This window comes from Danio rerio, chromosome 20 (genome assembly GCF_052040795.2).
Source record: "Danio rerio strain M-AB ecotype USA chromosome 20, GRCz13ab, whole genome shotgun sequence".
NCBI classification, from domain to species: Eukaryota; Metazoa; Chordata; class Actinopteri; order Cypriniformes; family Danionidae; genus Danio; species Danio rerio.
This window is the reverse complement of record NC_141040.1, coordinates 1072501-1098598: the sequence shown is the minus strand read 5'-3', so window position 1 is coordinate 1098598 and position 26098 is coordinate 1072501. Positions and strand designations below refer to the sequence as shown.

Genomic DNA, 26098 nt, shown 5'->3' with positions numbered 1-26098 from the left:
GTTAAGACATAAAATACTGTTAGGGCTGTTGAACACTTGAACTTCTAAAGCAGCAGTTTTCTTGAAAAAGACGTGATAGTGCCATTAGAAACTGAATTGGAATCAGTCGTGAACTGAGGTGGGCCAGTCTGGCTTGAAACTCCAGGGCTGAAAATGAGCCCCACTCCGGCCCTGGCTGAAATGATATACTGTGCTGCTCTAATGCAGCAGACACACGTCAGGCCTTTTGATGTTTCTCTAAGCCTTTCAATTCTTCCGGTCCACAAATACTGTAGATATGGAGGAAGGGTCAGTCAGATCGTGCGTGGACGGATGTCAGTATATTGTTTGCAGCACCTTTATTTTCGCTGCTCTTATTAGATGGTGTCTGCTGTCTGGAAAGTGTGGTTGTTTGTCACAGACGTGTTTGCTTGCTTCTGCAGAGCTATCATTGGGAAATGTGAAGTCTGAAACCTGCGTTTACTGCTGCGGTTTACAGACCACAAAAAGAAACATGTTTTCTAACAAATTTTTGCTCTTTTTAAATGCATGTTTAAGGATCAATCACCACTGTTATTGTCAAAATGAGGATGTTCATTTTCGTTCAGTGGTACAAAGCCTCACTTAAATAGTTTTAAATCATAACATGACCTGTCTAACAGAAATCCTTCAGCCATGGTGTTGTCCTTATTCTAGCATGCAAAACTATCTCCAATAGTAATTTAGGATTTGAACGAGTTTTGATTCAGCTTTTGTTTTTATCACTGTGTCTCGTGTCCAGGTGAAAGCGGCGCGTGTGCATGTGCAAATGGTGAATCTGCGTGAACGGCTGCAGATGTACAAATCTAAATTTGCTGACAGACAGTTTGGGCTACTTATCAGTATTATGGGAATTATCGTCCCAACACTTTTTAAATAGATGACTTTTTTTTTTGTTTTATGCTTCACCCAGAATATAAAAACACATTTAAACACATTTAAGGCTCTTACACACCGGAACGCTTTTCGGTTGAGTTTATCGTCAGCGTTTTACGAGACATTTTTCCGCGTTTAAACCCAGGCGATTTTCACAGGTGTCAAGCAGAATTGTATGCAAAGTCACTCCTTGACGTTAGATGGCGCTACACAACTAGGTTCCGACACCCGCTTATTAAAACAGAAGAAGAATTAGAGAGAGGAAGTTCATATGCTTGTTTTTAAAGTTACTGGTGACTCGAACAAGCATGGATGGTTCAAGCAGCAGCTCCAGCTCTAGCGATGAAGAAATGATTATTGTTCACCAGAGCAATAAGCAGCTCCGCGTTCATATCGCCTCTGGGCATCTTCTTCAATGTGCGCTCGCATTGACAGCTTTGCGCTTGAGCGCCTCCAAGTGCTGTTTACTGTAACTCCAGCAGCTCCGTGCACGTGAACAAAAGTGCCGATTTGATTGGTGGAGAAGGTTTTAATGCAGCGCATCATATAAAAAAAAATGAGAATGAGGCGTTTTTTTAAATGCCGCTTTTGCGCATTAGATTAGATTCAACTTTATTTTCATTACACATGTACAAGTACAATGCAACGAAATGCAGTTTAGGTCTAACCAGCAGTGCAATAGCAGCAAGTGCAGGATACAGGAATAAGTTATAAAGTGCAGTTATAGAAAACTATGGTGATATTTACAGATGGATGTACTATAAACATTATTTACAGGTTGGATAAGCTATGAACAGATTTACAATATATGAATATATGTGCAGGTTGCTATTAATAATCAGTAGTGTACAGGGATAGATAAACATGATTACAAGTGTATATGTAACAGTATATGAATATATGTACAGGTTGCTATTAATAATCAGTAGTGTGCAGATAGATAAACATGATTACAAGTGTATATGTAACAATATATGAATATATGTACAGGGATAGATAAACATGATTACAAGTGTATATGTAACAATATATGAATATATGTACAGGTTGCTATTAATAATCAGTAGTGTGCAGATAGATAAGCATGATTACAAGTGTATATGTTAAAATATATGAATATATGTACAGGTTGCTATTAATAATCAGTAGTGTGCAGATAGATAAGCATGATTACAAGTGTATATGTTAAAATATATGAATATATGTACAGGTTGCTATTAATAATCAGTAGTATGCAGATAAATAAGCATGATTACAAGTGTATATTTATAGTGGGTGTCTACATAATTACAAATGTCCATATGCAGTGGGTATGTACAGTTCAATAAGTAAACAGTTCAATGTGGTGCAGTGGATGTGCAAATTTTTAAATGTGCAAATGTTAAACAGTGCAGTGATTGCGAGGAGTTTAGGTTAGAGGAGAGTGGGGGGTGTATTGGGGGGGCAAAAGAGTCAGTGTGGGGTAGAGTTCAGGAGGGAGACAGCTCTGGGGGGAAAAGCTGTTCCTCAGTCTGCTGGCATTAGTGTGCACAATCACATTGCAGCCCTTTATATAGTCACGAGGCATTAAACGTTGACTGAAAACGCAAGCAGAAAACGTCTCAGTGTGCACGGGCCTTTAAATCGTTTACTTTAATCAGTACTACTAGAATGTGAAGAGACTTTCAACCAGCACAACAACACCTGTTTCTGAACACAGTCACCTACTGCACCTTTAATCTTTTGAAGTATTAACATGGACAAAGGCCAGTTCTGTGAATTAAATGTGGTTCAGCAATTGAATATTTGGGGGGAATGTAAGATTTATCTTTATGCATGTCTTTGATTCATTCAGCAAGGACACAATAGATAAAAACACAGTTTGTAATATAGTAATGCTGTTCCTTTGAGGCTTCTTATAATGCTGTATTTTTATTTGCTCAGTTTGTTATGTGCAAATGAATAAAATAAAAAATAAAAACCTGAGACTTAGACACTGAAGATGGCCCTCATAATCACAGAACAGAACATCATAGAGAGCAGTAAACACCCACCTCTCCACTGAACACCGTAATTCTCCCAGCACCACCTCTGTTTTCTTTCAGAAATGTTAGCTTCAACTGTTATTTCTCCCTGTTGTGGAAATAAAATGTTTTCTCTTGCCGGCTCGCTTGGATTGAAGCAAATGTTCAATATGGCACTGCCGAGCTCTGGCCAGACGCCGAACAGACCAAATCACAGTGAGTCAGAGCCTCTGTCGTTCTCTCCAAGCTGCCAGAACCAGCGTAACATGGCCGTTTCAGTTCCAAGTCCTTTCAATCTAACAAAGATATCTGTTCAAAACAAATTCAGCGCTCTAAAGGGCAGCAGAATGTCATGTTAATTGGATGAAAGAGCAGAATATGATGTTGAAGCTCGGTCTTTCTACCAGTTGAACTGGTATCACTTTGTCTCTTTGTTGACAATAAGTTTCTTTGCCACTACATGCCGACTGATTCTGTTAAAGAAAGTCTGCTTAATATCTGCTGCTTCTCCAACGGACATTCATCTGACTATATGTAATTTGCAGGCATATATCAGCTTACGCTAACCTTAACCTTAACCCTAAACTTTACAATTTACTGCTACTCCAATTTAGGGCTGCACAATATATCGCAGAAGCATCGTTATCGCGATAATATTTGTATCAAATTAGCTCAATGTGAATTGAAGATTAATTTGAAGGGGGCTTCAAAGGAATCAACTCTTTAAATCCAAACAAACGAATCCTTCATCGATCGTTTGAATGGACAGCTATGGCTATCAAAAGTAAAAACCCTTTAAAGGGCATTGAATCCCCCTCGTTTCAGCAGTGTGTTTTCACACCTCTACTTTTGAAAAAGTCAGAAAAGTGGGCGTGTCCAGCTCTGTTTAGGGGGGAGTGTCGGAGGAAGAAAAGCGGCTTGGTATGGGAGTGTCTATTTGGGCGCGCTGAATTTCAGAGTCAAAACACACACACACACACACACACATACACACACACACACACAGCGGACAATGTGACTGTGTTTACATGGACATCTGTAGTCGAATTATTTGCCAAATTATTAAATGGTGGACTTTAACTGCAGTTTGGCTTTTTCATTCAGGGAATTCATTAATGTCCCTCCCGACAAACGAGATATTTGATTCGAGGCGCTGCTCTGAGCGTGTATTTTTCATGCAATGTTTGATACCGCACGGCGAATGAGAGAAAAAAAAACTCAGCATTTCCTGGAAACTTGGATACACACGGCGGGTAGCGTCAGAAAGCTGCGTGTGTTATTCCGGTCACAAAATCCAACACGAGGTTATAGTTTGGTTGTAACTGTTAGTGCTAACTATTGCACTCGGTGCAATAGTTTGTTTGAAACGAATAAATTACGAACTGAATAAACAAAGAGCACTGGTCGCTCACTTACCAAATCTGTAGAGACAGGACAATCACCAGCAGCTAGAGCCGCGTCTTTATTAAGAGAAGACTACAAGCGAATCCGGATCTCAGCGTTTGCAGATGAGAACAGCTCTCAGGTAAACAATAATCCTCCTTAGACACGTAAGTTATTGTTGTCGAGCGTCGCGTACACTGTTAATCCACACGTGACTCCAGCTGAGCTCTCACAGAGAGAAAATGAAAACAAAACTTCACTGCAGCAAACTATAAAAGCAACACTTCACGCTTGTTTTGCCAACACAACGTGGCGTCTCTGTTGTCTAAACACTGTGACAGTAATGAATATTAATGAAGTTGTACAATAGAGCGCGCTGATTGGTTTGAACCAAGCCTTACTCATGCATTAATGCAGCACACTGTAAGACGTAATAAGACTCACTCTGGCACAGACGTCCAGTCTGCACGCTGGAATACACGCTATTATGTCATGACCGTGACGCAGCTTCAAAAATTCGTTTCAAACCGGAAGTACGAATTTGCTTGAAATAACGCAAAAACAACCAATTTACACTATTTAGTGAAATATAGGTGTCCTAATAGTGTTTTTAGCAGTGTGGGACACATATACCACTGTCAACAGCTCAACACATGTGTTTTAGTGTTTCGTGACCCTTTAACACCAGAGGAGTATAGTTTGCTTGTTAAAAAGTAGAGATTTCCCGCTTTATATAGATATATTTCTCTTGTCTGTGAGGCAGAGATTTGAGTTTCAATTGCATTTAGCGGCCACAGAGCGTTCATAACAACGAAGCTGCAGAAACTGTCGTAAAAACACACGTCTGGCCCGGTCCCCTCCCCTAGAGAATCATCAGTCTATAGACCATTTGAGTGTGGTGATATCATTGGCCCATGAACATTTCCTGCTTGTTTTTAAGTTGAAACAGCTGTCATAACATTATTTATTAATATATGGACCTATTTGAACTCTTAATTAATCAACAGTGTTAAACAGGATATATGTTAGGACCATTGTTCTTGTTTACATTCCTCAAAATAGTCTGTAGCTATCGACGATTGGCTCGTTTACTAGAAGGCGGGGTTTCTTGTGCTAGAGTGGTCATATTAGCCTTTACACTTTTCCCCATTCAACAGTATACGGTTGACGCGTCTTGTGTTCAATAGTCATTGGTATGAACTCGAGCGTCTCTATGACATCATCTCCTGTGCCGCAAGACACTCATACGGGCTGGCAGGTCAGATTCTGGTTTTGGCAGGTCTAATTGGTGCAATTCTAATTACAGCCCATTTGTTCAGCTTTCATTTCAAATGTTCAGATTTTTTAGATATCAGTTTTGTCAGTTTTCAGGATATCTATAAGTTAGCGTGCTCTAATACAGTGACAATTCACATTTAGAAGATATAAAGCTAATTTAATGATGTAAAGCGTCTAATTTGTCACTGACAAAACAAAATACCATTGGCTGTTTTTTAAAGGGGAGGAGCTACTCTGTTCCACCCTCTCTTCATGTTTATGAGATTGCATCAAACATATAATTAACAATGCACGTTTCAGAGCACCTCAGGGGACCTTTAAGGGGTCGTTCACACAGAACGTGTTTCTCCTTTCCAGTGCACTCCTTTTCTATTGTTTTCCAAAGCAAACACATGCTTGACGGACATGTGTGATTTATGCTTCTGTTAGCTTCTTGTGAAGCACTGAGCACATGAGTGTCGAATTTGTTTGACGCTGTGTCATTAAAAATCTCCAACTTCCACATGCAGTGGCGCTCATCACTGTCAGTTCCATAGCAGTGCACCAATGAAAAGGCTTAGGCCCTGTTTACACTAGTGCATTTCAGTTTTAAAACGGCGTTTTAGAATGAAAACGATCCGCGTCCACACTCGCGTTTTACCCAGCGTTTCTCAACTGCTCTCCGTCCACACCAAAACGCTGAAAACGCACATCACGTGACCACACACACACTCTTTGGCAAGCGCTGCAGCCCATCTACCCAGATGAGAGCTCTGCTAGTCGGACTTCTCATCAAGCATCTCCCGCTGGATCTAATCTCACTATATTTATTAAACGGGATATTTCATTCATCTTGTTGTCTTTATCTAACAACATATTCCCTGACTTTGGTCCTATTACTTGTTCTCAGGTAACGTGTTTTTGCTGAGCGCAAAGATAAGTTAATGATTAATGTAACCACGTACATTCTGTATATTGACTGATCGCTTGCCTTTATTTCCTATAATGTATAAACTTATTGTATGTTATGCTTTTATAATGGCCATTATTGATTATTAAAACTGATATTCAGCAAAAGAGAGGCTGTGTTTCGTATTTTCACTGAAATTGAAAGGAGACTTTCAATTGTTATCAGTTGTTATCGGCTCCGTTTTGTTATAAATATCCACACAGTGAAGATGACACTCATAAATGCAGCACGACGCCTCAACATTTCTGCTGTCTGTTTAGTTGTTAATATTAAAATGAAAATAGGCAGTTCCTTATATCATGTTTAGATTTTATTGTTGAGAAAGTGAAACAGCGTAGCCAGGGTGATGTGAATGAAGTTATAAAGTACACTGTTCCCTTTGAAGATTTACCCGTGTCCTCGGTATAGTCTGTTTTCCATATCAAACTGAGAAGAAGAGACTGCAGCCTTAATCAAACTTGCGAAGTCTGAACTTACACGGAGAAGATGCAGGACTGAACTGTGTGTGTCAGGCTACTTAATATTGAGGAAAAGCCCCAATCAGAGAGGCGAATGTCAGCAGCACCGCCTCTGTTTTCAGATGTCTCCGTTTTCCATCATCCACACTGAGACGGAGCAGCAGCGTTTCAGAATGAAAACGGCCTCTCCAGCGTTTTCGAAACGCTCCGTTTTCGGCGCTCGAGAACTCCGGCGTTGTGTGGACGGATGGCGTAACCGTAGCAAAACTTATGCGTTTTCAAACTAAAACGCACTAGTGTAAACAGGGCCTTAGAGGCGGGGTTTTTTAATGCAAGCGTCTGTTTAAAGGCATTCAGTGTTTGTGTCTAGATACTCTTGTGCTTTATGCTGTGCTTTTTTATTATTATTTTTTATTCCAAACGGTTGTGTCTTGCATTTTTCATAGCATAGACACGTTCGGTGGTAATGAGCCCTAAGTTGTGGCCTTTTTAGTAGATGATCAAATAAGTTCACTTCTGTGAACTTCTGGCCATAATGTACGGGCTTATAATTAATTATTTATATTTATTATTATTATTTATTAATTGGAAATTCCCCCCAGGACAGTAAAACACAGGTTTCCAGGGGTCTGGATAATATTTTAACATCAACATTTATAAAGTGTCATTGACAAAAACATCCAGTCTGCATTTAAAATGCACTGCATCTCTTTTCTGCTTCTGTGTCGTCCTGCAGAGCAAACTCCAGTCTCTTTTCTCATCTGTATGAATGCAATTATTGTCTTACTAACATCACAAATGAAGTCAGTGCTACAGCTATTATTCTTTATAAAGAAGAGCTTGTGATGACGATGATTTGGGTGTTAAAATGTGTTCTTAAATGGAGCATGAAAACAAACACTGCAGTGCGGCATTTGTGTGTGTGAGCAGGTTGTGTAGTAACTGTAGTTTGAGACAGAGGGAAAGTAGCACTTGACTTGCAGCTTTCTGCTTATCTAATGTGATTTGCTTCTGAAGTTTTATTTTAAATTCCCTTTTTTTCATGTAATGTTTCCATTTATTTTTTTCCGGCCCTGGATTTATAGAAGCTTTCATTACTTTTTGATATGGAATGTGTAAGTCTGGGGAGTCTGGTAAATACTGATGAGCGTTTATTCCTCAATTTGCGCTGTAGAGTCGCCTGCAGAGAGTCAGGCTGCCGGTGCATCTGCCCCTGCGATAGGGAACTGGGAAATTGGAAAATTGCAAATAAGATGTAAAAAGTTATAGTGGCTGGTTTTTGGGCGATGTCTGCTGGTAATTTCTATCTTCTTCTGCTCTCTTCCCCAAACACTTACCTGCTTTGCATTATTCTCACGTTATTCTCCAAATCCAGGGATTTTTAGGGAAGAGGACTGCTTAAACAGAGAATTATTTTTCTAAGTATATTAGAAGTAAAATATCATAATATTATTATATTTAATATAGTTATTAGACAAAAAAAAAAAAAACACTTTTATAAGGGGTTTCTGTGAAAATAACCAGCTGCTAATGGTAAAAATGTATTAATTGTATTTATAATATTTGTTTATTAATTGTGTTTATAATCAGACCTGCACTGCCCCGCCCCGCTCCACCCCACCACTCATCTCCCCCTCATTAGCATAGGACGCAAGTCTTGTTTTTGAATCTGCCACTATGCTGACACACTGGCATTTGTAGCTCCACCCTCTTCTGGGTGGAGTTTGCATGTTCTCCCTGCCTTCGCGTGGGTTTCCTCCGGGTGCTCCGGTTTCCCCCACAGTCCAAACACATGCGGTACAGGTGAATTGGGTAGGCTAAATTGTCTGTAGTGTATGAGTGTGTGTGTGAGTGTGTGTGTGGATGTTTCCCAGAGATGGGTTGCGGCTAAAAGGGCATCCGCTGTGTAAAAACTTGCTTGGCGGTTCATTCCGCTGTGGTGACCCCGGATTAATAAAGGGACTAAGCCGACAAGAAAATGAATGAATGGATATTGGTGAAGACATGTCTCATTATTTCTGAAAACAACAATGTTTTGTTTTGCTTGTCTAAAATGATTCTTGATTTTAGAATTTGTAGATATTTGGACTAGAAACAAGACAAAAACTCTAAGAAAAGCATATATAGTGGGGAAAACACACATTCAAAACATTGTCTAAATGAATTAATGAACCGAATGAACAAATAAATGAATTTATTCAGTGGTAAATGATTAAAGTGCAAGAAAAGAAAGGCATTTCATCTTAAAATTTGATTTAGCTCACTATTGAGAAGGGATTTTGTAGTGCTGCTGCTCTGGTTCCTCTGTTATTGGCTTCTCAATAGTTCAATATTCCGAAAAGTGGGCAAAAACACTTCCTGAAGCGGCTCTGGTGTCATGTATTCAAGGTGTTACTACTAACACCAACAAAAACAGAAAGAAGAAATACATGTGCTTTATGTAGTGCGCAGGAACACTGCTCATGACCTTTTACAGCACAGAAAAACATCTGAAACAAGCAAGAGAAGCAGACAGACGGAATAACACTACAGTACAAACTACAGAGCAAACAGGTCACCAGCCGAGTCCACGGAGGATCAGCAGGTGTGTGCGTGAGATCCAGCCCAATGAGCAAAAACACAGAAGGAAATGAACTGTTCCAGCGAGTGTTTCCTGCTGCTGTGGTGAAATAAAAGCAGATCCCAGACTCAGATCCAGCAGAGTCTCTTAAAACAAGCACAGAAACCCATCATCTGCAGAATTACAGGCAATTGAGCATCAAATGCACATTTAATAAGCTATCGTTCACAAAAAAAGGAAATGATCATTTAGGGGCTGTTTACTAGAGGTCTTCACGAGTCAAAAAATTCAGAACCAAACCTAAAGAGGCCTGTAAATCTGCTGCACAGCCCAGACCTGGACCCGTATGTTATTTAAAAATGAAAGCCAAACCTCTGTGTACTTGAGATATGCTCATAATTTACCGGACCTTAATCCCGGCTGGAAATCACAGGTCTGACTGCATCCGATTGGCACATATTGACAGCGAACTGCTATTTGAAAGGCTGGGTGTAAATGCCCCCGAAATGCATTTGAGACAGATATAAGCCCTATTGCTTGAACCATTTGAGGAGGTGTATTGAGATGCACTTCAGATGAAATTGGACAGGTCTAAATGCGTCTGGTTGTTGAAACCACATATGCAAATTTAACCTACTCTCAAAATGTCTGATGTAAGAGTGTGCTGAGCTGTATGACATATAGTCAAATACAGCAGCGATAATGCAATGTGCTATAGTAGCACCACAGATGACGTCGGCTTCATTTTAGAAATTGTGGTTTTTATTTTTTATTTATTTTTTTGCAAATAAAAAAGAAAGGAGTGATTTCTACATTTATTTAGACTTCTCGACAGACAATACAACAAACATTATCTCAATTGTTCTGCGTTATATAATATGTTTTATTGTTGTTGTTGTTTTCAAAATAAACACATATTACTATTTTGGTTCTTGCAACACATTTAAAAGAGTGGGATCAGTAAACATTTACCATTTCGTGATGTTGCCGTTCCTTTTCACAACACTTAAAAATGCGTTTAGGGACTGAAGATACCAAGTGTTAAAGGTGTAATTTTGTCACATTCTTCCTGCAAACAAGTCTTAAGGTGGGTAATAGTACGGGGTCTTTGATTTCGCATTTCGCAATTCTCTACTGGAGACAGGTCGGGACTGTAGACAGGCCAGTCTAGTGCCTGTATCCTCTTCCTCCACAGCCAGGACAGTAATGTGTGCAGATTGTGGTTTTGCATTGTCTTGTTGAAATATGCATGGGCGTCCCTGGAGAAGAAGCCAGAATATTGTGCTGCAAAATCTCTGTGTGCTTTTCAGCATTAATAGTGCATCACAGAAATTTAAGTTACCTTTGCCAAGGGCACCGACACAACCCTATACCATTACAGACCCTGCCTTATGGACTTGTTGCCGGTAACAGTCTGGATGATCCTTTACTTCTTTGGTCCGGAGCACACGGCATCTATTTCTCCCAAAAAATACCTGAAATACCAGCCTGATTTTACAGGAAAACGTAAGCATTTTACGTTTCGTCAGTTTAGTGGATAATTCATACCAATTAGTGCAAGTTCAGTCTTACGAAAATGTACGATTTTAAAGAGGTGGCGTGGCACCCGACTACCCCCCTAAACCCAACCATCATCGAGTGATGAGCAAACCGTACTAAATTGTATGAATTAGATCGTACGAATTTATACGAATTAGCTACTAAATCAAAAAGTTACGAATTGCTGTGAGATTGCGTTGGAAATAATGATTTATCTGACCACAGTACATGTTTCTGCTGTGTGATGGTCCATCCCAGATGCCTCCGAGCCCTGAAAAGTTAACGGCGTTTCTAGACACTGTTAACATAGGGTTTCATTGTAACATAGGGTTTCTATTGTGGTACTTGGCAAAGGTTTACCACAGTAGTCCTCAGCCCATGTGGTGATCTGGCTTATAGATGAATGAGGATTCTTGATGCAGCGCCACCTGAGGGGACGGAGGTCACGGTTGTTCAGCTTAGGCTTGCGCCCTTGTCCTTTACGCACTGAAACTCCTCCAGATTCCTTCAACCTTGTAATGATGTTCTTAACTGTTAAAGGTGAAATATCCAAATGTCTTAATCTCTTTCTTTGAGGAACATCGTTTTTAAACATTTCAATCATCTTCTTGGCAAACTGGCGATCCTCGGCTCATCTTTGCTCCTAAAGGACTAGACCTTTCTTTGATGCTGCTTTTGTACCAAACCATATTTACAATCACCTCATCATTAGTCCTAAATTTCTTTAGTTTCAACCTTTTTAAAAATGTGTTGCAGGTCTGATTGACAGGAAAAGATGCATATTTATATGGAATAAAATCACTGTCATAAATATTTCGTGCGTAAATAAAATTCACGCATCTGTAATTATAAAAACGTAATGGAAAACGTACTCGTAATTTTACGAGGGTACAGTTCCAAAATCTGCGATTAGAACAGACACAGATGCGACATCTTCTTTGTCTGTTCGTATACGACTTCTACATTTATGACGGGTGTACTTTACAAACACAAAATACAGTTTCACCACGGACACGAAGATCTGATTATGAGGACGAATCAAACAGCGACACTCCACTGTCAAAATTACGTCACCGCCGTCACCGGCATTAATAAACAAGAGAGAGTCATCGATCCATGCGGTGCGCTTAATGGTACTCGAGCTCCCACACACCGTCTCAGGTAAGATTTTAGTTATTCCCTATTTGGGAAATGTCCATCTTGAGCTGTAATAAAGGTTGAAACATAATAAGGTCTATTTTCGCTGTGTTTCTCTGACATTTTACAGAATCAGACTCGCAATCAGTTCTTCGTGTCCGTGGAGAAACTGTATTTCGTGTTTGTAAAGTACACCCATCGTAAATGTAGAAGTCGTATACAGACAGCTGAAGAAAGTGTTGTATCTGTGTCTGATCTAATCACAGATTTTGGAACTGTACCCTCGGAAAATTATAATTCACGTTTTCCTTTACGTTTTTATAATTACAGATGCATGAATTTTATTTACGCACGAAATATTTACGACAGCGATTCCATTCCATATGTTTACAAATGAAATAAAGTTGACCTGACTAAACATCAAATATTTTGTGTTCGTATCGTCTGAAATGAAACACAAGTCAGCGTAAATTTGGAAATCTTTACTTTCTTTTTTATTTGGGTTGTCCATGCTGTCCCAACTTTTCCTGATTTAGTGTTGTACTATGCATATCAATGGTTACTGTATTCTTCCTTTGCGTTCAACAAAACAAAAGAAACAGGTTTGAACATGTGGAGTAAATGATGACAGATTTTTATTTAAGACGCTCGTTCCATTTACTAAAGTGGCCCAAGAGGAGCTTCCTAAGAGGTACAAGCGTTGACGGTGTGTAAGACATGCTCCCCGAGGACGATTCTGTTCAGGAACCAGGCCCCTTCAGCGGGGAAACAGAACTGCAGTGAATCGTGTGCAACTCGTCTGCTGTGTGATTTCACTGGAGATCTGTCTTCTGCAGATTGCTTCAAATCCGTTTCGGGAAGCATGTCACAGTCTTTTTGAGGGCTCTGGGTAACGAGGTGAAGCTTTGATGTTGTTGTAGTGACGTGGACCGGCGTCCCATCGGATCGAGCGGTTTCCATGGAGACGCTGTTGCAGTCGTGATGGAGAGAGAGCATGGTGGATTATTTCCAGAGCCGCGCGGATACACACACACACACACACACACTAACCGTGTCTGTTTAAAGAAAAGGGGTTTTGTAAACCCAAAGACCAGTGTTGGTTTTAACATTTTGAGTCTGATGGACAAAAACAATCTGATTATGGGTTTTGGAAAGTGGCAGGCCATTTTGGGAATTAAATCGTGTTTACTAATAATTACGAGTTTTCATTGGTCAGCAGATGCCCATGACAGAGGGTGTTGAAGGCCTCAGAGTTGTCCTTGAATGCACCGTTCTCCAATATTTGCCTTTTTGTTGTCTCTTGCATACAGAATAGTTGTCAATGATAAATACGTATTGCTGTATTTTTGAGTATGTTGTTTTAGAGGGCAACCTGATGCAGAGATTTTACAGTCAGATTCTGAATTGACGTTTTTTTTGTACCATTCTCGTATTTTAACTTAGGGCGTACTCACACTATGTTATCCGAACCGTGCCCAGGCCTGTTTCCCGAATCGTTTAACAAGTGTGAGTGCTCTGAATCAGGCTCAGGCAGTGTTCAGGGGGCTGGCCCTGGCCCGGTTGGAAGAGGTGTGCTGGAGCGCGGTTAACTTGAGCTGAGGCAAGGTTCGCTTGTAGTGTTTGTGCAAAGCACGCCTGAGCCTAAACTGAAGACGAGACGTGACTTTTAAGGCATTGTGTCTTCCTTAATCTTCAGTTGTTTGCATTTCCTGCGGTCACAGAAGCTCACTGTCATCTCACTTGGTGCGGCTGAAAAGTGTGAGCGCGTTGCCTCGCGTGCGCGTCCCTCCATTGGAAATAACGAACTTGCCTTAGTTATGGCCTCAGTTAAAGTTAATCCAGTGTGCGTGGTTATTAGTCTCGGTGTACAAGCTTGGAACTTTAAACTGGCACACAGTTGGCATAACTTTGTTTAGTTGGCGCAGTTTTGTTCCGTGCAGAAACATTTTGTTGAGAAGCCTTTACAATTTATTAACCGTGACGAATTACATCGCGGGTAATATCGAAACCGGTTAATTATTGCATCCCTATACGGATGACGCATACATCGTTACATAGCGGCTGCAAAACTATACAACGACACAAAAGATTGTGTAACTACCACTCTGACACATTCTGGCCCATTAGAAATATCGATTCCTCAACAGTCGTCTCTGCTTGGTCTGCGTCCGAGGCGTACATGTACGGCTGAATGCTGGTCCTCTCACTCATGCTGCTTCTCTCTGTCTGCCTGTCTGTTGCCAAACACAGAGCGGGGGAGCTCCTTGTTAAGTTGGGCAGGAAGTCGAAACTAATTTTCATGTGAAGTAACACACCCTTAAAACAACGACCAGTGTACACACCCCTAACATCACACTGCTTAACACATTATAATAACAAAATATGAACTGTGTGTTGAACTGAACCTAGCACACTCAGAACAACCAGAATATTCATATTAAATCTTAAAAAAGGGGTAAACTATGTGCCCTTTAATATATACTTGCTCAACAGCGCTCAAATGTTAGCAGATAATGGACGCTTTTAAAACTTCAGTACTGATTAATTTCGAACAGGACACCTTTGACAACCCTAGTATAGGTAAATATGATTCATATTTCTTTTATGGAATCATTGGAATAAAGATTATATTCCATGAAGACTTTTAGTAAATTCATTAATTTTCCTTCTGCTTGATCCCTGATTATCAGGGGTCACCACTGCAGAATGGACCGCCAACTTATCCAGCATATGTTTTACACAGCGCATGCTCCTCCAGCTGCAACCCAACTTAACCTGGGAAACATCCATACACTACGGCCAATTTAGTTCATCCAAATCCCCTATAGCACATCCGGAGGAAACTCACGCCAACATGGGGAGAATATGCAAACTCCACACAGAAACGCCAACTGACCCAGCCGACACTCGAACTCCCATTATCAGAACCACATTTTGGATCAGTAACATGCATCGCAGAACATATTTGCACATAAAATGTCTTCAATCTGAGATGTCCTTCTATCTTAACAAACCATTCAGCAATAGAAGCTTATTATTCAGCTTTCTTGATGACGCATAAATCTCAATTTCCAAAAATTAACACTCATGATCCAGTGTCACATATCCAAAGGTGCAGCATAGAATAATAATATAATAATAATAATAATAAACTTTATTTGTTTAGCACTTTTCCAACATACATGCAACTCAAAGTGCCTCACAAACAACAACAAAAGCATTAAAATAGACCACAAAAACTTATCACATATACTGAAAAAAAACATTCATGTACACAAAATGTAAGTATATATCCACATGATCACACACACAATAGTCCTTACATATGCAGGCACACACCATACATTACATACATAAACCTACAACAAAATAGATAAAATGCGTACACCTAACAAACTTGTTTAATCATACGCAATTTTAAAAAGATGTGTCTTAACACGCTTTTTAAAAACATGAATACTTGGTGATTCTTTCACTTCAAGGGGGAGACAGTCCTAATTTTTTGGAGCATAATGGCTAAAAGAAGTGCCGCCAGATCGCATCAGATTTACAGGATAAAAAAAGTCCAGCACTAGAAGAGTGTAGTAAACGGTTTGGATTATATTTTGTTAAACAGTCGGAAATGTAGGAAGGTGTCATATTGTGTAGTGCTTTAAAAACTAATAAAAGAATCTTAAAATCTATCCTTTGGTGCACAGGCAACCAGTGTAATTCTATTAATACTGGTGTAATGTGTTCTCGTTTCTTTAATTTCATTAAAACTCTGGCTGCTGCATTTTGAATCAATTGCAACTTCATTGTAGAACCCTTAGGTAGACCAGTATAGATAGCATTGCAATAATCAAGCCGAGAGAAAATAAAAGCATGAATTAATTTCTTGGCATCATCAAAAGATAGGAAAGAACGAATTTTGGCAACATTTCGTAAATGATAAAAACATGTTTTTGTAACTTGATTAATATGAGATTTAAAATTAAGATCACAATCGAAAATAACACCCAGGTTCTTTAATTTAGAAACACAATCAACAATTTTTGAAGTAGGAAAGCTTGACTAAAATGATGAGCAGCGAGCTCTACAGTAAAACTGGAGAATAATAGAGAACTTTAGAAGAGAAGTAGAGGAATTTTGAGAGTGTTCATACAGAAAGACTGACATTTGATGGAAAATCCAAGGCAATGTGGATAACACAGGCCTACTGATATGTGTCGCTGTGGGAAACTGACTGTAGGAAAGAAGTTGAGATGTTTTTTTCATTTCATCTTATCCCGCATAATGCACATTACTTTTTATAAACCCTGCACTTGCCAAGTAAACGCTATATTGCTGCTGTTGCTTAAAGCCACCTGCTGGGACAGAGTGAATCTGTCTTCTGTCTGTGCACGAATGTCTTATATAGCATCATTTCATGAAGCTGAAGTCAGCCCATGGAGTTTAAATTCTGGAATAGGCTGGAATCTAAATGGATTTGAATGAATGGAATTGGAAGTTTGTGCATCCCTTGCCTCGTTTATTATTAATTAAGTCTTATTACGCCTTATTTGTCTGTTTTTTGTATGATTACGTGTGGGATTGTGTTTATGTGACACGTGTGGAAATCAGAGTTCCTAAAGCATGAATGAATTAACCGAACAGAACAGAAATTGACATTAAATCTGCTCATGCATGTTGTGTTGTCGTTCAGATTATGATTCGATATTTGTAAAGTTTCTATTTTTAAACGCAAATGAAAAGCAAATGCATTGCAGGAAATAATCATCATCATTTTAGTCCTTATCGTCATCTGGTTTAAATAAAAAAAAACTAATTTAAAAACTGGTTTATTTAACTAAGAACCAGCTGTTGCTATCATAATCGTCACTTTTATTTGTATTTGTAGAAATTAGCAGTCCGAGTTAGCCACTGAAAATCAGGATCATCCCAACAACTGGAGGAGACAGCCGGGATGAATCATCCTATTTATCTGATCTATTTTAAGTGTGCATCTAGTGATGCTGAGTGTGTGTGTGGTTTGCTCTCCAGGGTCAACCGGTGGGTCAGTGTGACTTCAACAGACGTCTGCTGTGTATCGAGAAGGAAATCATCTCCCCACGCTTTGAGAAAATGAAGCTGGGCCAGATCGACAAAGCCAAGGAGCCCTTCAGTGTCAGGAATAAGCCTTTCTTCGACATCCACGCTGCGCGCAAGGTATGCCTCCATTAGCTGCTGTGGCTTTGTGTGCTGGTATGATGGGACAAGTCAATGCAGGGCTAGATGCATTGAGTTAAAGCATGCAATGTGGTATTCATTCAAATTAATATGGTACAATATATACAATATAATACTTTGTGGTCTTAGGTCTGAAAGTTTAACAGCTTGTTATATACTTTATATAAGCAGATAAGACATGCATAGACCCCAAAAATCAGATCTAAGTCTGACAATAAGGTTGTATTGTATCCTATTATTGTGAATAGCCGTAGCACATTAAATGCTTGTATGATACGATAGGATAGGATACGATCTGAAATGTTTCCTACATGACAGCTTGTTACATACACTTTACAAACAGACAAGACGTAATGCATATACACAGGCAAAAAAATTAAAACGATAAGGTTGTATGATATCCGACAAGCATGTTAAGATTTACGCTATTCACATTAATACGATACAATGTTTTATTGTCAAACTTAGATCTGAAAATGTTCTTGCAGGCAAGACAAAATGCATCTACACGGACAAGAAAATCGGATCTAGGTTTGACTATAGGTCGGTTGAAGCATTTCGTATCGCTCAAGCATGTAAATGTGGTGCGGCTAGTCACAATAATACAATATAATATGATACGATACTTAAATGTCAGATTAGATCTGAAAATTTGCACGCATTACAACTTGTTACATACTTTATTCAAAGAGACAAGACGTAAACATTCATACATAGACAAAATAGCACAAGCTTTTTCAGCTCTGCCCACACATTTTCTATAGGATTGAGATCAGGGCTTTGTGATGGCCTCTGCAAAACATTCATTCTGTTGTCCTTAAAGAACTAATTTGGCAGTATGCTTTGGGTCATGGTCTGTTTGGAAGAGCCATTTGTTGCCAAGTATTAATGTCCTGGCTGATGCGTTGAGATGTTGCTTCAGTATTTCTCCATAATGTTCTTTCTTCATGATGCCATCTATGCTGTGAAGTGGACCAGTCCCTCCTGCAGCAAAACAGCCCCACAACATGATGCTGCCGCCCCCATACTGCACAGTTGGGATGGTGTTCTAGGCTTGTTGATTTCCCCTTTGTCCTCCAGATGTAACACTGCTCATGATGGCCAAACAGTTCAATCTTAGCTCCATCAGAGCACAGGACATGTCTCCAAACATCAGTCTATTCCCAGTGTCATTCAGCTAATGGTAATCTGGCTTTGTGTTGATTCTGGCTTGTTGATTTTCCCATGTTGTCACACAAGGAAGCAGTGTGTTTGAGCTTTTCCTTCAATACTATTCTACAGTTGTGCCTCACATTAACTCAAATGTTGTCAATTAGCCAATCAGAAACCTCCAAAACCTTGACATCATCATCTGAGCTTTTCCAGAGGCAGAATAATCTGATTGTGTGTAAACTTGACTTCCAACAAGAGTTATAACAACTTCCCAAACAATATCTATCTCGTTATTCTGCTATTAAGCAGAACAGAAACACATCTGATCATCCTGACTTACCTAAAAGTGAAAAAGTTTAGTCACATTAACATCTGACTTCTTTTTAAATGGTTATGAGCCTTTTTATACAGCGTATGTCAGCTGTATGTGAATAGCCGTTTCACATTACATGCTTGTATGATATGATACAACATTATTGTCATATTTAAAACTGAAATGTTTCTCGCCTAACAGCATGTTACATACACTTTACCACCAGACAAAACATGATGCACATACACAGATGAAAAATAGCCATTTTAAATTAGCAGCCTCTTGTTTTCTGCGATGCTGCTTTCAGTCCATACGGGCTGTAAAAATGCACTGTGGAGGTGCAAGTGCAAGGTATTGTTGAGTGAAAAGCGTCTCTCTTTCAGAAGTTATCATAAACTTTGAAGGTCACAGCTCGGAGAGCACAAAAGAAGCCAATGAATAGCAGCAGCTGAAAAGGATGAAAGCGTGTGTTATTCCACAGGCTTAATGGTTGTGTTTACGCTTCATCTGGTGTTTGTGTTGAGCCGTTAGACAGGAGACCAGAGCTAGTCAGAGACCGCAGTCCAGTGGACGAAACACCGAAGTAAACCTCAAGAGTCACAAGCTTACAAACTGCAGTGTAGGGCTGTAATATTATAATCAAACGTACACTGCAATGTTTTTTTTTTTGTAAGCGATAATGAATACAACTCCGCCAAATTGCATTATATGGTAAGAATTTAACAATTTCAGATTGACTATATAATATTAAATAGAAATTAGAAATGTAATAAACAAACCACAAGCATGTTGAAATACAGTAGAGCAACGATGCAACTGAAATCAAAGCGTTTTCTGGAAAGTCTGAAGAGGGTCGCACCGGATGCACCATGCAGCGCATGCATTTTAGAATTCTCAACATAGATTTCTACAAGGGTATGCACAGCGGTGGCGAGGCAGTGGCACAGTAGGTAGTGCTGACGCCTCACAGCAAGAAGGTCGCTGGTTCGAACCTCGGCTCAGTTGGCCCTTCTGTGTGGAGTTTGCATGTTCTCCCTGCCTTCGCGTGGGTTTCCTCCAGGTGCTCCGGTTTCCCCCACAGTCCAAACACATGCATTACAGGTGAATTGTGAAGGCTAAATTGTCCGTAGTGTATGAGTGTGTGTGTGAACGTGTGTGTGGATGTTTCCCAGAGATGGGTTGCGGCTGGAAGGGCATCCGCTGCGTAAAAACTTGCTGGATGAGTTGGCGGTTCATTCCGCTGTGGCGACCCCGGATTAATAAAGGGACTAAGCCGACAAGAAAATGAATGAATGAATGCACAACGGTGCCGCAAGTCGGTGGCTGTCTGCGGCGCCCACTCCGACTATGCATTGCATCTGGTGTGCAACCCCCTTAACAATATTCAGTTACAGAAATTCAATATTTATATGTAAAGCAGCAGTGTGTAGTCATATAAACAATAACCTAAATACAAGTCGTTGTTGTTAAAGCTACAGGTCTTATAATTTCTTGTGCTCAAATGCTTTAAAGACACAATATGTAGTTCTGTCCACTAGAGGGCGCATATTCACAACAAACAAAGCTGGAGTTTGATGATGGCTTGACTGAGTGTGGAATCACGGGAGTTTTGGTCTTCATTGTCCTACAGGACTCCTACAGAAACCATGTAATGGTGAACAAAGCTGCGTCAATCAGTCGATCCATCAGCGATCGCTCATATGTCGGATCACTGATCAACGTGACTTTGAATCAGTCCGGTGTCCGTGTATCTGTGTTTACACTTGGTGAACAGCAGTGAAGAGTGGCAAACTGATGACCATCATCACAGTCATTTCTGTTGAGCACATGAACACATTGACCAATCAGCAGAGTTCAAGGACGCGCTCAGCAGGGTTTAAATGTTAGCGGGAAATGGACGTTTTTATAATTTCAGCATTGATTGGTACCAAAGTCAATACTTTTGACAAGCCTACACTGCAGTGTGTTTCCATTTGAGTTCATTTGAAGTAGACACCCTTGTTCTGGGACTGAAGGCTCCTGGTCTGGTCCTGAACGGAGTCTGGTTTGGTGTTTCTCTTAAGGGTTCTTGTATTGATCGGTCTTCTCTAATTGGCGCATTGCTTTGGCATCAGAAACTATTGAACATTTCCACCCTCCCAGCCCAGGAGAGAAGATTCAGCTCATTTGACGCACATATCTGTCCCCTGGACCAGGGCATGTTGTCATATTTAGGACCAGGTGTCATATTGGTCAATATTTATCGGGAAAAATAAGTCCACAGTATTGATCGTAAGTTTTTCTAATTATTTTGTTGTGTTTGTGAAAAGTCTGCATGTCTCTAAGCAGTGCAGTTTATTCGAGAGTGTTGGGTTGCTTCAGGTGTGTGAGGACATGAACTGCTCAGAGAGTCACTTCAGCAGCATTTCACCTCAGGAAAAAAAAAGCTATCTGCAAATACACATGAAAACTTAAGGACTCCTGATGCCAAAGCAAGGTGCCAATTAGAGCTGAAGTCCAGACTGAAATCTATATGAGACCCCTTAAAGGGTCACGAAACACCAAAACACATGTGTTGAGCTGTTGGCAGTGGTATATGTGTCCCACACTGCTAAAAACACTATTAGGACACCTATATTTCACTAAAAAGTGTAAATTGGTGGTTTTTGCGTTATTTCAAGCAAATTCGTACTTCCGGTTTGAAACGAATTTTTGAAGCTGCGTCACGGTCATGAGATAATAGCGTGTATTCCAGCGTGCAGACTGGACGTCTGTGCCAGAGTGTGTCTTATTACGTCTTACAGTGTGATGCATTAATGCATGAGTAAGGCTCGGTTCAAACCAATCAGCGCGCTCTATTGTGCAACTTCATTAATATTCATTACTGTCACAGTGTAGACGGCAAAGACGCCACGTTGTGTTGGCAAAACAAGCGTGAAGTGTTGCTTTTATAGTTTGCTGCAGTTCAGTTTTGTTTTCATTTTCTCTCTGTGAGATCTCAGCTGGAGTCACGTGTGGATTAACAGTGTACGCGACGCTCGACAACAATAACTTACGTGTCTAAGGAGGATTATTGTTTACCTGAGAGCTGTTCTCATCTGCAAACGCTGAGATCCGGATTCGCTTGTAGTCTCCTCTTCATAAAGACGCGTCTCTAGTTGCTGGTGATTGTCCTGTGTCTACAGATTTGGTAAGTGAGTGACCAGTGCTCTTTGTTTATTCAGTTTGTTCGTATCGAATTAAGTTAACTATTGCACTGAGTGCAAACATGTTAGCACCGCATTTTGTGACCGGAATAACACACACGGCTTTCTGACACTACCTGCCGTGTGCATCTAAGTTTCCTGGAAATGCGGAGTTTTATTTTCTCTCATTCGCCGTGCGGTATCAAACATTGCATGAAAAATACACGCTTAGAGCAGCGCCTCCAATCAAATATCTCGTTTGTCGCGAGGGGCATGAATGAATTCCCTGAATGAAAGAGCCAAACTGCAGTTAAAGTCCACCATTTAATCATTTGGCAAATAATTCGACTACAGATGTCCATGTAGGTGAAACACCATCACTTTCTCCTGTGTGTATTTTGACTGAAACTCGCGCGCGCCCAAATAGACACTCCCACACCCTCCCACTTTAGTTCCTCCGACACTCCCCCCTAAACAGAGCTGGACACGCCCACTTTTCTGTCTTTTTCCAAAGTAGAGGTGTGAAAACACCCTGCTGAAACGAGGGGGTTTCATGACCCTTTAAGACCACCAAAAAAGTCTCCTCAAGGACAACATTCAGGACCAAACCAGGAGCCTTCAGTCCCAGAATAAGTATGTCTGTTTAAATTGAACTCAAGTGATTGACGCAACACTGAATGCACTGCAGTGTAGGCTCGTCAAAAGTATCGACTTTGGTACTAATCGATACAGAAATTATAAAAACATCCAATTGCTGCTAACATTTGAACACTGCTGATTGGCCATTGTGTTCATGCGCTCAACAGAAATGATTGTGAATGATTCTCTTCACTGCTGTTCACTCAGACTGTAAACACAGATACATGAGCATTTCAAAGTGATGTCGAACAGCTGATCTGTCTATGAGCTGACATATGAGCGATCGCTGATGGATCGACTGATTGACGCAGCTTTAATCATCATTACATGATTTCTGCAGGAGTCCCGTAAGACAATGAAGACCACAACTCTCATGCTTCCACACCACCATCAAACTCCAGCTTTGTTTGTTGTGAATATGCGCCCTCTAGTGGACAAAACTAAATACTGTGCCTTAAAAACATTAGGCAACAAGAAAGTCTAGCATTTGTAGCTCTAACAACAATGAATTGCATTTAAGTTATTTTTTATATGACCACACAGATTTACTTCACATATAAATATTTAATTTCTGTGACTGAATACTGTCAGACTTTCCAGAAAACTGTTTTATTTCTTCGTATTAGTCGGTAGAAGTTTAGTTTAATCTGTAAAAGGACAAAATTCAGATGTTTAACTCTGGGCACAAGATAATAGGTCACACCTAATCTGCCCCTGCATCATCAGCTCTATGGCGGAGGTGATTAGTTGCTGGCGGAGGTGATTGGTTGCAGCCAATGAGCTTGCTCCTCAGCATTTTAAGAGCTCAGTGTTGTTTTATGTCAGGAATATGCGCTGCTGATTTTAAAGACCCTCCTCCACCCCACACTGCATGTCTGTGAGCATACTGGCAGTAGAAAGTCTTGTCACTTATAATTAAATATAATCAGCAGCAGCGCAGCAGATCTATTCCGCCAAGACCAAACTAATCAGCATTGTCATATACAGTTGAAGTCAGAATTATTCGCCCCCCTTTGAATTTCTTTTTCTTTTTTAAATATTTCACAAATGAGGTTTAACAGAGCAAGGAAATTTTCACAGTATGATAATATTTGTTCTTCTGGAGAAAGTCTGATTTGTTTTATTTCGGCTAAAATAAAAGCAGTTTTTAATTTTCTAAAAAAGCATTTTAAGGTCAATATTATTAGCCCCCTTAGGCTATTTTTTTCTATAGCCTACAGAACAAACCACTGTTATACAATGACTTGCCTAATTACCCCCAACTTTACCGTAATTACCCTAGTGAAGCCTTTACATGTCACTTTAAGATGAATACTAGTGTCTGGAAGAATATCTAATATATTATTATTTACTGTTATCATAACAAAAATAAAATAAATCAGTTATTAGAGATGAGTTATTAACACTATTATGATTAGAAATGTGTTGGAGAAATCTGCTCTCTGTTAAACAGAAATTGGGGGAAAAAATTAACAGGGGGCGAATAATTCTGACTTCAGCTGTACATCATATTCATTGCCATACTAAATCTCTCAGAGTTTTCATGACAGAAATATAAGTGCTAATGGATGTATAAATAAAATATTCTAATATTAATATCTTATAATATTCATAATAGCAATAATTACATGAAAAAAAGTTCAAAATTTGTTATGTAAAACTTGAACATGTTTTTTCTTGGTACTTTTTTTGCTTGTAAAACACCAAGTATTGCATTGAATTAAATTATATAATAATTTATATAAAAGTTTAATAATTCTATAATATATATTATATAATAATTAAGAAATGTCTAGTGAAACAATCAAAAGAGTTTTATGGTGTACAAATTCTGTTGTGCATCTAATCTGACTAACAAACAAATGAATTTGAGGAAGAAATTTTATTAAATTAAATAGTTTTAATCTATTTAATTTTTGCATGTTCTTTTGTTATTTTCAAACATTTATTACATTCTGAAAAAAAATGTAACTCAAAAACTGATATAAAACAAAGCTTTTCAGCCTATGCTGTATTTATTTATTTGTTTATTTTTAGTTTAACTATAAAGCTAGTTCTGTTTATATTGTTCCTCAAGGTGGAACATGTCTTTCCCCATTAATGGCATGAATTGTTTATTGTTCCAAATATTAAATATGTAAATATATGCTGTGTGTCAGGGCTGTTTCTGTAGAGGTTGATTTTGCTCTTCTGACCTGTTCTGCTCAGTTAAGAGTCCCACAAAAGACCCTCTTTCTGCTCTCTCACAAAGACCCTCACAGTTCAGTATCACAGACATCAGCCAGTGAGCTGTGATCTCCATGACTATGTAGATAAGTGGCATCATTTTTCTGTGAAATGAACACGCTGGAGCGCTTCTCAGAAATGTTCCTCAAAATGACATGGTTCACCCCGAGTGTGTGTGTGTGTGTGTGTGTGTGCGTTGACTTCATCTTGTCTGTGGACTGATCTGGAGATGCAGTGTTTCAGGATGAAGTCATAATGACAGGCTGTTGGGATCTGAGAGAGTGTCATTGTCGTGAACTCTCCAGCCATCAGACAGGAAATGGAAGACAGAGGAGTGGAGGCAGATTCCCATCTCTGCTGCGCTCAGGATCACACAACTATTGTCTGGGCGTTCAGTCGCACACACACACACACACACACACCCGTCACTCCATCAGATATGAAGCCTGCTCGTTGGGTTATCATCTCACTTCTGTTCTTGAGGAAAACACTTCAGCTTGAGCTCTGACTCTCAGCACATCCACCGCACAGATCCCAGATCAGAACATAACAAGTGTTGAAAGAGCGTCTACAGGAGGCATGCAGGAGATTTATCACTGATCAGACTGAAAGACTGATTATTATCAGTGTTTGTATGTCTGCGTAATGCATGATTATTAACAAACTGTCATGATTGTAACTATTCATTCATTCTCTTTTCGGCTTAGTCCCCTTATTAATCTGGGGTCGCCACAGCGGAATGAACCGCCAACTTATCCAGCATATGTTTTCCAACAATCTCTGTTTTCACACCCATTCCCATCAGCCCTCATCCTCAGACAGGGACTCTTTTGGTCGCACAATTGCTCAAATATTATATTATGTAAAACAGTTTACCCAGACAAGGCTTACTAATGACTTATTATCAATATTTATAATATAATGCCTTTTTTTGCTTTATTTATTTATTGTAAATTGGTCATTAAAATTCCCATTAGACTAGTCGCCATGTCTGCTTATTTTATCTTATTTTATTTTCTTCTAAAACAAGCATTTTCTGCTATTTAAAGAGGTCTTATTATGCACCTTTTTACAACATATACAAGTTTCATCTCAAAACATCACACAGATAATGCTTTCTAACTCTCTGAAACTGACCCTTTTAGGCTTTTGATCTAATTGTGGTGTTTTGGTGACTGTCGCTTTAAATGCAAAT

The 26098-nt window shown here is 39.6% G+C and overlaps 2 protein-coding genes across 8 annotated transcripts in view; both read left to right on the top strand.

Annotated features, from left to right (window-relative positions):
• lats1 (large tumor suppressor kinase 1) overlaps positions 1-26098 on the top strand; it is a 777671-nt gene that overhangs the window by 226986 nt on the left and 524587 nt on the right. The window lies entirely within an intron of this gene.
• Positions 1-26098, top strand: part of rngtt (RNA guanylyltransferase and 5'-phosphatase) — a 176688-nt gene that overhangs the window by 75130 nt on the left and 75460 nt on the right. For all 7 annotated transcript variants that reach the window (XR_015517531.1, XR_015517530.1, XR_015517532.1 and 4 more), the window contains 1 exon segment: positions 17224-17388. Coding sequence is in view for 1 of the 7 variants with exons in the window: in NM_212867.2 (NP_998032.1) it covers positions 17224-17388 (165 nt within the window). In the remaining 6 variants the exon portion in view is untranslated.